The sequence below is a fragment of the Syngnathus typhle genome, linkage group LG5, assembly GCF_033458585.1.
Source record: "Syngnathus typhle isolate RoL2023-S1 ecotype Sweden linkage group LG5, RoL_Styp_1.0, whole genome shotgun sequence".
Classification (NCBI taxonomy): domain Eukaryota; kingdom Metazoa; phylum Chordata; class Actinopteri; order Syngnathiformes; family Syngnathidae; genus Syngnathus; species Syngnathus typhle.
In genome coordinates, this window is record NC_083742.1 from 8,400,203 (window position 1) to 8,414,640 (window position 14,438).

The window sequence follows — 14,438 nt, forward strand, 5'->3', positions numbered from 1 at the left end:
TAATTTATTTTACTGGGAGAGGAGCACATCCCCGCTACACATTCTATGTCAGCAAGAGGATTGTAAAAATTGACGGTGATTGAGCTTTCCAAAGTCAGAATCAGTTGTATTTGACGCATAGGTAATGCTGAAGACAGCAGTAAATTGATGCATGTCGAGTTCCAATCGAAGGGGACGTCATTTTCACCAACAATGTAAGCAATCCTCTCAAATAGTAAAGCTCCAGCAGGCCCCACTTTATATGTTTACTGAATGTATTCTACTTTATTTATTCATTCATTTCCAAGTGGCCAAATGCTGTCACTTTGATGAATGGGAGCTGGAAGTAGCCAATTGTTTCACTCGACAGGACAAGTCTCACATACTCTGAACTCAAATGTGCTCCTTGCCAGAGCAGCTCTGTCATTCTTGTGTTTTTTTTAGACATTCATGTCATGGAGCCATTTTTTTTCCCCACGCACACACATACATACCCACACGCCCGCGCACACCACACACACGCTTAAACACACACACAGTGTACTGTCAACCCCTTGCTCCCCGGGACTGTTAAAATTTAACAGTGGAATTAGGCAAGTTCTCCACAGTTTGATGTCCATTTCTCTGACTGCTTTGTGCCAGGTGGTGATTATGGGGTTAGCGCCAGTGTTTCAGGAGAGTGGTCAGGACCTAAGGGGCGGCTGTGACTGGCACTGTTTTTGACACTTGGCTCAAACGGTTGGTCGGTGATATTTGGAAAATAGCATTGATTGCCCCGTTGATTGTTATTTTTAGAATGTGGCTAGATTAAAGTGATTATGATTCGCTGGCGACCGTTTTAGAGTATACCTCACCTATGGGGTCAAAGATTGCTGTGATAGGCTCCAGCACGCCCGCAACCCTCGTGAGGATAACCGGTCTGGAAGATGAAGGAATGAATAAATAGATTAAGATAACTATTTTAGAATGAGAATTATGATGTACAATACAAGTAAAAACTGTGTTAATCAGCCTTAAAGTAAATGTGCTACTGTTGCCTCACTATGAATAAAAAAGATAACTGCAGGTAATATTACAGGAAACAACCTCCCCCCTCCCCCTTCAGAGGCTCCATATTCTCGTTTGTTGATTTTTTTTGTTGTTCATTAATAACTCAAATATTCGCTTTTATTTTCGTATGTAATTCCACTTTGACCCACTAGGTGGTGGAATGCAATCGTGTTTAACATTAAAATTGAAAAAAGATGAGAAAACGGGTTGTTTTTCAGAATCAGACTCATTTTTGTTGAAGCGATTTGAAAGAGATTAGACAGAGTTACTTGAATGCTTCAATCTTCTATGATTCTATTGTCATGCTCAATTTGTTTAGTGCACTGAAGAAATGTACAATTCTCAAGATTTTCGACAGAAATTCAATGACGAACTGTTCCATTGGTTTTAATAAAAATAGAATGGTTATGGATTACATTTGACAAAAACGTCTGATGATGTCTTCTTGTTGTTGGTTTGAATTATTTTACGAGTTAACTATATTTATCATCATCCAACATTGGAATATGTTTTAGTTGTTTTATTTATTCATATTTGAGTACACATAATGTGTGACAAAATATTACTTGAAATTGGTAATAAACGCATACACAACTTTAAATACAATCAAATTCTGAACCACATTCTCTCACATTTTTATCCACCTGAATAACAAGTTTTCTCCTCACACTGCCTCTGGAATCAGGCTTATTTGTATGCATGAAATTCATAAGGGCCATTGGGAATGCAAAGCCTTCTTACCTATCTGATGTGACCGAAGAGAAAGAAAGAACACATTCTCGGCCTTTTTCAGTATTTTCCCCCTCATGTTGCCAGTGTCTTGGTTACCATGGTGAGGGGTTAGGGCCCTAGGAGTTATGGAAACTGCACACGCTGTCAGTCAGGAGAAACAGCTGTAATCATCTTTTATTTTCTTGTGAAGTTACAGAATGAATAAAGAGAACAGAGAGCCTCAGTTCCATTAAAAAAAAAAAAAAAAAACTTTGTTGAGCAGTGGTGCATCACACTCAGACATTGTTCCTGTCAGTTGCTGCTGGTTTTGCCACGTTGAATCAATTTCAACAACCGTCCTAGTTTGAGTATTGTAAGTTTGAAAAGGTATGCTTGGAAAATGTGACAGTTGGCACACCAATATAAAACTAATCACTATCACAAAGTTATCAGTTAGCAATAGTCACCTTTCTTCTCTAAAAACACGTGAAATAAGTCTGAGATCCATGATAATGCATTAATTACACTATATTACATTACAATTAGGGTTTAAAATGTTTTCACCAATGCTACAATGAAGCTTGTCAGGCAAGCCCTCTGATTTTTTTAACCACTCCCATGAGGATGGATGTTTAGGCATGGTGCAAGGTGTTGTGGGAATGTGGAACCCCAGCTGCACTTTGCAGATACACAAACTAGCACATTGCTTCCCGGAGCCGTCAACGTGGTGCTGCCTGTCTACTATCTCCTGGGGCATGCCGCAGTGCCATATGAGGGATTAAGGCTTTTTATGAAGCATTTTGAAAGCGGGAGGTGTGTGTACTAGTTGTGTCATTTTCTTTAGCAAGTGTGGATTTCCAGTTGCTCGATCCTTGAAGCTCAGTCTGTGCACAATTGATATTTTACATCTTGATTGGGCTGTACAAGACACATTATGAGTTCTTACGAAGCATATTATCAACTGCAAATTAATTAAAATATTTGCTTTATTGTTGAAAAGAAGAAGAATAAGAGTCTTAAAAGTACTGACCACTGCTTATAAGACCTAAAACAAGTATTTTATGAAGCACCGCTTCATTTTCAATCTACCTCCATTCAGTAATCCATTAGAAATACTGATCTTTTAGGATTTTAATATTATTTTCTTCTCAGCAGCCTACATCTATTTTCCTAATGAAAATCCTGAACAAAACAGCCATCTGTTAAAGCATTTCCTCAATCATTGCACAATCAGGAACAATTAACAATCACTTTGACCCGTGTGTGATCAATTGAATTTGAGGGAAGCCCATTTGTTACGGCCGTATCTTTAAAGCTGCTCAGAAGACAGTTGGGATTCTCCACTATGCAGCGATGGAAATGAGTAAAATGCAAACAGTGATGAACGTTTAACAACAGTTTGTACCAATTAATTGAAAAGGGAAGACAAAATGATCTGGTTGTCTCTCTCTCTCTCTCTCTCTCTCTCTCTCTCTCTCTCTCTCTCTCTCTCTCTCTCTCTCTCTCTCTCTCTCTCTCTCTCTCTCTCTCTCTCTCTCTCTCTCTCTCATTTACACGCCATACTGTATATGGACGCTGTCCTTGGTGCTGACCAGAGCATTAACATCCGTGCTTTTCCTGCCACACGCCATACTGTATATGGACGCTGTCCTTGGTGCTGACCAGAGCATTAACATCCGTGCTTTTCCTGCCACACGCCATGCTGTATATGGACGCTGTCCGTGGTGCTGACCAGAGGAGCATTAACATCCGTTCTTTTCCTGCCACCCAGTGGCCGCTTTTTGTTCCAATAAAGAGAGCGTCAAGAAAAGACCCGGAACGAGTTAAAGTTCACGTTTCTGCCCGACTTACATTCGCGATGCACTCTTGGTGCCCGTGTGTTTACATCATCTAATCTTGTTTGGTAAGCTTGGCATCGTTTAACTTTTGTGTACCGCGTTGCATGAAAACGATTGAGTTATGTTTACGTGCTCTCGCGACAATGACGCATGCGGCTTTTGATGCAAGGTTACGGTGTATCCAGTGGTGCACATGACTTTAAAATTCCTAAATGTACCTTACACCGTTCCACGATGATCAAATGTAGAACACCGCTTTTTTGTATAAATCTGAAATTAACGTGTGAACTTAATTTATAATCTATTCAATTCAATGTACTATAATTATACGAATCACTATCCTGTGTATGCATTGTATTATTTTTTTAGGACTAGATACTAAAGCGTAAAATTATGGGATTAGCCAAAGCAGTTTGATACATAAATACATTCTACTTTAGACGCAATGCATTCATTATGCTTTACAGTATGCAAGCTGTGGCTCGCTGCAGCAGGGGTCACCAACATACAAACTACATAAGACACCTGCCGCCCTGTTCTAAAAAGAAAATAGCTCGCCAGTGATAGGACATTGTGATTTCCTTGGAATTTTTAAGAAGTAATCGTCTGAAAATGGAAGGCAGCTACGGAACAAAAATGTTGCATTCTGATCTTAATTGTTTCTCTCCTCATTGTTGTGATAAATCCTTAGAATGATCAGTGTCTTCACATATATGAACAATATTTATTTATTATTTAATTCAAGGTAAGTTGAGCCGCTGTTATTTAAATAGTGTACCTGGTAGCCCATTGCATTGATCAGTACTCAAAAATGGGCACTGACTTTAAAAAAAGATTAGTGACCCCTGCATGACGAAACTTTACATGTCTGTTTCCGTAGTTATACTTCTATTTACTTCACCAAGTCAATGGACTGACATTGGCCAGCCAAGATGCTGAAAGATCTTCCTCGAGAGGCTTTGTTCCGGCCGTTGACCAGGAATGAGGTGGTGGGCATGCTGTTGAGGCTGACGATCTTTGGAGCAGCCACCTACTATAGCATCAAGTGGGTTGTAGACGCAATGGACCCGACTGCTAAACAGAAAAGCCAAGCCAAGAAAAGGGTAGTTGTCTTTTATCTCATTGTTAAAACTAAAACAAAGTGTGCAGCATCTGGGCCAATATTGATTAGCCCTTGTGTTCCCAGGCCGAACAGCTTATGAAGACGATTGGTGTTGAAGGGGTCAAACTGACTGAGTATGAGATGAACATCGCATCACAACTAGTGGATCCACAAACTATGAAGGTAATGGTTATAATCCATATATGTCCTTCTCATCAAGAACAATGACTCTTGAGACCTCAATGAAATCATAACCTCTCTGGAAGAAGTAGCAAAAAGACACATTAAAAGAAATTGCAATGGCAGTTGCAATACTGAGGAAATAACTGCAATTTGATTGTGTTCACAAATCGCTCAGTCCTCGTTCTGAGCAAACGCAATTAAGTGGCCGGACAGTTTTACTGTATATCCTAATAGCCCTTGCATAGACAAATGCTCAGCTTTTATATAGGGTAGTTCTTTTGTTCAGACAAAAAAAAAAAAAAAAAAATCTGCATCTGAAGAAGACTGGAGCCACAGTCGAAACTGTCAGCAGGTAACATCTGATAATTATTTATTTGTCTGAACATAAGAACTACCCCATATAGTATACGCAGACATTGTGAATCTTATCCAAATGCTCCGTTTTTAACTGTACTTTGTCTTTCTGCAGGTGTCCTGGAGAGACATCGCAGGTCTCGATGAGATCATCAATGAGCTACAAGACACAGTCATTCTCCCCTTTCAGAAAAGACACCTTTTGGCAGGATCCAGACTGTTTCAGCCACCAAAAGGTGAATCTTTCATGTTGTAAACAGATCGACAATGGACAATCTCTTATAATCTGTTAATTGAATTCAACACACTTATTTCCCCATTGATTGAAATGAAGGTATCACACTTGCTGTTGTCAGCAGTTATGTCGATTGTTAAATTGTGGACTGTATTTGGACCATATTTAATTGGCCACAGTTTTACCGTTTTATAGATTTATAGCAGATGTTTTCTAATATGTTTATGAGCTATAGTAGCTCTTCAGTGCATTTACGCTTCACTTATACTATATCCGACACACATCATATGCATACAATTGAAAGATGTCAAATTGCATTGAAATGTTTCCTGATTTTACGCAGTTTTGTTTCTTTTGACACTGAATGTATTATGCCAAGTCATCTGAATTATACCATCACTCAAAATATACATCTTAAATCCATCCCAAATAGCATCAAATGCAAATGTTAGATCTGCTCATTTGAAAGTCAAGTAAAAAAGAACTGTGATACTGTGGTTGCACGAGTGTACACACCCCATTATAATTGAGGATGTGGTTAGTGTTAGAATTAACCAATCAGATTGAAGTTCATGTTAAATGGGCGTCATCACGCAACTACCACGATTTAAACACTTGATGATTGGCAACTGTACTAAAGAGCCAGTATTTGCCAGATATTCCTGCAGCATCTTTTGCCTGGCTGTTGGCTGTTTCATTTTTTTCATCAATTTTGAAGGCGCATCCAGTTTTTGGTAATGTCACTGTAATATTTCTTCCATTCAATAACTGGCTCCACAATAACTGTCTTCAAAGTTTGCCAACCTCAGCGGATGTAGTACAAACCCCATTACACTGATATTTAATGCCTTGGAAGTTCTTTTGTACCCTTCTCAGAGCTGAATCCTTTGAACAATTAGATCTTTCTGACGCTCCCTGCAGAACATGGCTTGTGCTGTGACCACAAAATGTAATCAAAGGCATATAACAACTGAAATTTATTTTGAGTTAATCAGAGGTACTTTATTGGTGGTCTGCTGACTTTCATGAATATGAGTTTGTATATGATTGGTTAACAGTACCACTTGTGCAACCACATTATTGCAGCTTTTGCAAAGGTTATAGGTTAGTGGTGGGAAAAGTCCCAAAATAATTTTTCCTCATTTCATTATTATTATTTTTTTTGTACCACAAAAGCCTGGCATTCGCGCAAGGGTATATCAGCTTTTTATATCCACTCGTATCACTGCGTATGAATGGTTGACATTTACGTAACGTACCTATGGCACCTTTACAATGTTACTAAAGCCATTCATTCATACAGTGATAATGGTCTGGGTTGCAATAGAAAAAGAGCTTATTTCATTCACAACAGCATTTATGTGAGGGAACCTGGGCCCAAAAGCAATTTAAAAAAACACATTTTGGAATCTGATTAAAGTAAAGACTGACCGATTAAACGGACGTCAAATAAAATCAGGCGATAGTAGCATTTCTAAAATAATTATAATTGGCCAGACATTAAACGGTGATAGTATATGATTATGAAAGAGAAAATGCTCTTCACTGATGGAGTCAATCAGAATAATGCCCTTACGCAATTTGTCCAATCGATGAAGCTCTGACTCCATCAATGAGCATATTTCCTGAGACATTAACATCTGTGCCAGCTTGAAAACGGCCAACACATACTGTAGACATGTCTGTCTGTCACTCTCGCTAGTCAAATATTCTGCCTACAATTCTAATCTTTGTTCTTGTAAGATTTAAGTGACGCAACAAATAAAATGTATCATATGATTTTTACATTAATTGGCTGATTAGTCGGGTATCGTAATTGTTTACTGCCAATTCAGAAACAGCATCAGCCTCAAAAATTCACCTCAGTCGCGCCATGTAGTCAAAAAATACATTTCTTTCGTGAGTTTTTTTTGTTTGTGCCTGTTTGCCTCAAAGTTTTGTGTAGGAAATAGACAACCTCTGAAATTAGCGCTCTGGGAGACTTGTTCCCTTTTCAGCCTCCAAGCTTTGTTTATCTATTCGGTGAAAGTATGCTCATGGGAGCCAAGCTACATCTAATGGGTGTACGATCAATTCGGGAAAGAATATTCCCAGTGCTGCAAGTTGTTGGAAATAATGTTGCTTTCTTGAAAATCCCAGAAAGCTGTAATGTTTTGTTTTCTTTCTTTCTTGCAACAGTGCTGTGGCTTTTCTTAGTTGTATAGTATTTATTTATTCATTGATTCTTTCATTCATCCATTATCTGTACCGCTTGTTCCCACGGGGGTCGCGAGCGTGCTGGAGCCTATCCCAGCAGTCATCGGGCACTAGGCAGGGGACACCCTGAACCGGTTGGCAGTCAACCGCAGGGCGCACAGAGACAAATAACCAGTCCTACTTACACTCACACCTACGACCAATTTGGAGTGCCCAATCGGCCTACCATGCATGCCTTGGGGATATGGGAGGAAACCGGAATACCCGGAGAAAACTCACACAGGCACTGGGAGAACATGCAAACTCCACACAGGGATGTGGAATCAAATCTGCAACCTCCGAACTGTGAGACGGACGTGCTAACCAGTGCACCCCTCTTTCATTCATCTTCAGAATGTTTTTTTTTAAAGAACAACATAATAGCCCAACAAAATAATATTCTCTATTTGAATTGACTCAGACTTGTTACTATTTTGCCTTTGCAGGTGTTTTATTGTTTGGTCCTCCAGGCTGTGGGAAAACCATGATTGCTAAGGCAACAGCCAAAGCGTCTGGCTGCAAATTCATCAACCTGCAGGCGTCGACGCTGACCGATATGTGGTATGGCGAATCTCAAAAGCTGACAGCTGCCGTCTTTTCGTTGGCGGCCAAACTACAACCGTGTATCATTTTTATTGATGAAATTGGTAAGTGGATCAAACAGGATGGCTTGCAGCACATGTTCATTTGAGAAATGTTTCCCTTTTTTTTATAAATACTGTACATATAGTGAAATATGTTGTCACTCATCGTGTGCCGGATATGATGAGGGCCCTAATATCGACATTGGTCATGCTTACTGTGAACTTGAACACATGGGAATAGATAACAAGATGTTGCATTTCTAGTCACCCTTTTTTCCCCCAAGGACCTCATTACAGTCCCTAAACAATAAAGAACGAGAAAGAAGGAAAGAAAGGTTTAATCTTCTAAACTGCTGCTTTGAGTCACTACCCACACAAAGCATACTCCAGAATCCAAAAATAGGTCTGTCTGATGCTACCATTATTTTATTAAACCCAGTTTGAACTTCAGGAGTGCTTGATTTTATGTTTGCCAGACTCATTTCTCAGGAACCGCTCCAGCCTTGATCACGAGGCCACTGCCATGATGAAGGCCCAGTTCATGAGTCTGTGGGATGGCCTGGAAACTTCCTCAGCCACTCAAGTAAAGACACCAGCACTTACTCACACTGTAATGTGGATGAAGCTGCTTGGGTCTGTTTGGAGTTGCAATAGCATCAGATCTTTGTTGTTGTCAATCACCGACTATGTAGCTGTTATCTTGCATGCTATATTAGCATGGGCTCACACTATCATTGTTTCAATTACAGGTGATGGTCATGGGGGCGACAAACCGACCACAAGATGTAGATCCTGCTATCCTACGCAGAATGCCCACCACATTTCATGTTGGCTTTCCTGTATGAACTTCCTTGCAAAAGCATGTTCAATACGAGCAATATTGTATATTCTGAGGAATGTTGTACCGCATAGTTACCTTAAAATATATTTTTAAAACACATTATTTAATGATGAAATGGTGACTACAGAAATAACTCTTTATCAGTTGCTGCCCTGCTTGAAAAAGCTAATCACATAATCACCCACAAACAAATGTAAACAATAACTTTGTTAAATGACAGAACCATAAAGGGCAGTGTACATATTATATTAAAATGTTCATTTGGATTTTGGTGATACCATGACCGCTCACACAAACCTTGTGCTTTCTTTTAATTTGACCAAAATCGTCTCCCTTGTTGTGCAGGACACAAGACAAAGACACGACATTCTGCGGTTGATATTAGCAGAAGAAAATGTAAGATGATTTGTGCATGCAAAAATCAAAAGACTGCCCGACAACAATTCTGTCATGCTACCATTTTGCTTTCTGTTGGGCAGCTGAGCAACACTATTAATCTGAAGGAGATAGCCGAGAAGACAGAAGGCCACTCGGGCAGCGATCTGAGGGAACTGTGCCGCGATGCCGCCATGTACAGAGTTCGAGACTACGTCCGCAAGGAACAGATGAGGCAGATCGCTCAGCAGTTAGGAGAGATCGAGGAAGAGGAAATGTATGAGCCACACCATCATTTCAGCTGAGGAAAATTTGCCACAACAGTCACGGTCTCAAATCCAAGCTTGACGTGAAATGAAATCATGAATCGAGAATGATTACTTAAGGTTTATTATTGTAGTTCAATGCTCACACCTTGAAAAGAAAGTCAACTCTTTGCAGCAGGGAGACGTACAAATCAGGAAACAGGCCCCATGATTGAAGACCCCTGCCTTATGCATGGTGATGTTGTTTTCAGTCGACAGCAAGTGGCAAATTGGCAACGACCTGAGGTGGATTATGCTGCTTAATTCACATAACGGGAATGTAATATTAATTGGAATACTATGTTTGGACTAGTGGAGGCGCATAGAACAAACTATCCTAAGGACATTTTTTTTACTTACGTTTTTCTTTCAGCAGTGGATATTTTTGCACACAAATACACATTTTTTATCCTCTGTGTAAGATTATTGCTATTTTTTCAACCCTTAATTCATACCTAAAATCCTTCAATTTTCTCAACAAATCACAGTACGCCTTGTAATCTGTCGCACGTTAAGTGTGGATGGATATTGGCGTTTCAGTTTGTTCCTTTACATTCCTTCCCATTGCATCTTCGTTCTCATTCTCATCAAAATACAGTATTTATTATTAGTCTTGTTTTGAGCAACGTTAGATTTTATGTGGCGTAATCTTAGCTGTGGGAAAGTGTACTGTTCATATCTCTGACTGCGTGTTGTTAGTAACACTTCATGTTGTGTGCTGCAGATCCATGAATGAGGATAAATTGCGTCCAATCACCCAGCTCGACCTACTATTTGGCTTGGACAAGATGAGGGAGTCCAAACGAGGCACGGCGACCATGTTACCTACTGTTCCCGAGGTTCCACTGGACTGAACATCTTTCAAGCTTTTCTTTTATTGTTCTCGTTGATGTCCATCAGGTACACACTCTTTTTCGTCTTTACCTGTCTCTTCTGTGCATTGAACCGGAGGCAGCACTGGGTTTGTGGCTCTTCCCTATTTGAGTTGTGTACAAAACTTAACAGTTGTACCTGCTGTTGCGATTTGAAATAGGGCATGTTTTCTCAAACCTAAGACACACAAGCAGTAAATGAAATGATGTATAACAATAATAGCAGAAACAGATATTGTGTTTTAGTTATATGTACTTGCTACGTCATGCATGTTTTTCAAAAAAAAAAAAAAGCCTCCGTGTAGGGTGTTAGCACACCAAAATAAATTCTTCACACCCACATTCAATCCTAAAATCTCAATGCAGAGAACTTGATGAACATTGATGCATATGAATGAGCCTGCTGGTTTCTAAATTGTGAGTCATGGCAACAACTAAAAGACGGCGCATTATCGCCGATCTGCCAGTGCAGTGATTTTATGTAAATGATCTCCGGGTGAACCACATTGGGAACATATCCTTGGTGATAGACGCACGATATTGAACAACATACTTCCTGCTGCTCTATACCATCTGCTGCTCTATACCAGCTATACAATGATAATAAATAATCAAGTTATAAAAGTCGGATTGTGTATACTGGGGCAGACGTGTTTTAATGGCACTTCTCGGTCTGAAAGTATTTTGAAATTGCACCCTTCTTTTGAATGTAGCAATGTGTTTCCTAGTGGTCCAAAAATCCCATTAAACTTATAACAAAGACATCTAACAATTATCATCGCTTACTTTCCCATACATCTTTGTTTTTTGTTTTTAAAATGTATTTCTTTTATTGTTTTTTATTATCTTTTATTATATTATATATATATATATATATATATATATTATGTGTGTCAAATACATTATATACTTATACACACACCTATACATATACATAGTCAATGACAAGTTTTTCCACCATGCGATTGATCAATATTGATACTGATAATATTGGGTGGCCGCTCACCACTCTGCTGCGTCTTTGGATTTGGAACGGAAATGCTTGGAATTTAAATGCAGGGTTGAAGGGGTTGACAATTCACGTTTGATGTATCATTTCATGTTTGCATGCATTTACAATCTCGTATTTGGTCTAAAGCAGTGGTTCTTAACCTTGTTGGAGGTACCGAACCCCACCAGTTTCATAGGTGCATTCATCGAACCCCTCTTTAGTGAAAAATAAAATGTTTTTTCAAACTCAAGACAAAGATGTTTTTTTTTTACTAGTGCACAAAATGAGCCGTGCATGAACAGTACCTTGTTCAAAGAACGAAGCCAACACAATTCAGGAACTCACAACAGACTGCATACCTGCAAATCAGTGTGACTTCTGCTGTTGCCTTTGCGAGACCAGTTAAGATATGCGTTATCACACATTTGTAAATCGGGTGTGTTCGGATCTCTGCAGTGGAGGCTCTGCTGAACCCCTGAGACCGACTCACCGAACCACTTGGGTTCGAACAAACCCAGGTTAAGAACCACTGGTCTAAAGATTTATGAACGTGGCTCCATTAGTGTGTGTGTGTGTGTGTGTCTCAAAGTAAACACCAGGGGGCGCTGTAGTTGCACTGATTTTCACCAAAGCAGGTTGACATTGAAAGGCTGTTTGTTTTTTGTTTTTTTTATCTTCCTTGTAGCATTAAGGTTTTAATGTGCCCAGATTATACCTCAGATTTTTGTTTTGGGACTTATTTATTGATGATGAGGTATTTCTGTGGTTAGAATACTATAGATGACAGTTAATATGTCAACCGTTTCCATGAAAACCTGTAATTGTGTCTTACCACATCAAGTTTTTATGTTGATCACAAGCTATTTAATTAAAATGTTCCCCTGTTGAGATGTTACCTCGGTCAGGCTTTATGAATGTCAAAGCTGCATTCTTATTAAGTACACAAAGTGTAAAAAATAAAAGGTGTCATTGTTGTTATTCGTCAAATAAACATCCTAATAATTATGATTTTGCTTGATTATAGCACAGTACTTTATTTGCTTCAGTATGTTTCCGCTGGTTTTTCCGAACTAAGAAACAAGTTGTTGAAGTCTGAATCACTGCATTGTTCCATTAGTACTGTTTAACAAAAAACACTCACGCTTCTAGGACTGTTTGACGGGATAAATACCTCAAAATTACAGTCTGAGGTACTAATAGCTGTCTGGCTAAATGGTCAGAGGTCGGGAATTACTAATTACCTGCGAATTAAAAAAAAATCCCTTCCAGGAAGCAGCAATTTGCGGCGGCTGATAATTGCTCCTCATCTCCTCACCCGATCGCTTTTGAGCGTCATGAGCATAAACAGTATTTGTTTGATCAAAATCAATTTTGGCACGAACAACGGGCAATGCGCTTGATTGCCCTTAAACCTATTTCAAATAATCACCCTCTTGCTAAAATGAATTCACACAGCTATTACTTTGTTTGGTGAATCAAATCAAACTTGCAATAATTTAATATCGATTTAATTTTAATTCACACTATCCCTAGTGTGGGAGATGAAAAGTTATTGCAAAAGTGCCATGTTGTAGATGCGGCGTAGCCCTTTGGCCAAAGTCCTTTAAAAAGACGACATTTTTGTTGACACTGTCAGACAGTTATTCGCTGGCGTTTTCATATGGAAGAAATGATGGGGCGTGATTAAATATATAAGCAACAAGTGATTTGCATCACCAACCAGCTCTATTCTCTCATCCATATGCAAAGGAATGTTTAATAGGAACCAAGTTTATACGGTCAATTACTTCTCTAATGGAGCATGCTAATACCTATTGGTCATAGCGTATCAACATCATGATAATCACAAATAACCAAGGCTCCATTAGGTCTCTGAATGTGTTTCAATGATGAACATTTCTACCGTCTATGTAAGAACCTTGGGCTAATTCACCATCCGTAATGACCTATTAATGCAGTTAATCATTTTGACAGACATCCTCCCCCCCAGGCGTAATGCGTAAGCCTGTTGCATGAACAGATGGTAAGGTGTTATTTACCCTTCTGTCTTTAATGAGGCAAAGTGCAATGGTTTTCTCCACATACCTTCTGCAACGTTGTGTTTCTGATCTTAAATTCTCAACTACCCTTACGTATAGATTAAGTAACATGGACCTATTTATATACAGGGAGTGACACTTGCCATCCATACACTTTTCCCTGAGAGGATGGCATCCAGACACTGATGAAAGAATTCTTCATCTGTCACCGCTGGCTTGATATCTCATGATTTCTCTGGAGTGGAAAGCTTAGATTCTGATTGATCCACTTTTGTCTGACCATAGCAGGCTTGACAGCAGCACTCAGCCCTTGTCTTACAGTCTCAACTTTTTCTTCCTATCAGATCGTCTTCTTGATCACGCTGCTCTAAAAGCTCCAGTGGTTTTAAATGCGTTTGAGCAATTCCGAAGAAATCGGCAAGTGGCTGTTTCCCTAGCCACACTCTCAGCATGATATCCTGCTGCCGTCTAATAATAGGAGGAGATCCTTTGCAAAGAAATATCAAATAAGTACGCAATGGGAAGCTTCACACTGGCAAATAAGATTCAGAGAACAAAGTTGAAAGGTGTTGGGTAGGAGGACAGTGGGTGATTTGTCCGATTTTCTTCAAAGCTATATTTTTTATCACCGATTTAAAAAAAAAAAAAAGCAACAATTAATGCACAACAATGTATCTGTCGCTGTACGAAGAAAACTAGGACACGTAATGCTGACATTTACAAATAAAGCCAACTCATCTGAAT

The 14,438-nt window shown here is 39.3% G+C and overlaps 1 protein-coding gene across 1 annotated transcript; it reads left to right on the forward strand.

Moving 5' to 3' along the window:
• Positions 1–3,542: 3,542 nt before the first annotated feature.
• Positions 3,543–12,660, forward strand: atad1a (ATPase family AAA domain containing 1a). The gene is made up of 10 exons (XM_061278990.1): positions 3,543–3,643; positions 4,459–4,681; positions 4,765–4,863; positions 5,333–5,453; positions 8,134–8,334; positions 8,748–8,854; positions 9,021–9,110; positions 9,458–9,508; positions 9,592–9,764; positions 10,517–12,660. Exons 2-10 carry the CDS (start codon positions 4,511–4,513, stop codon positions 10,644–10,646), a joined length of 1,143 nt encoding a protein of 380 aa, XP_061134974.1. The 5' UTR covers positions 3,543–3,643; positions 4,459–4,510; the 3' UTR covers positions 10,647–12,660.
• Positions 12,661–14,438: the final 1,778 nt, after the last annotated feature.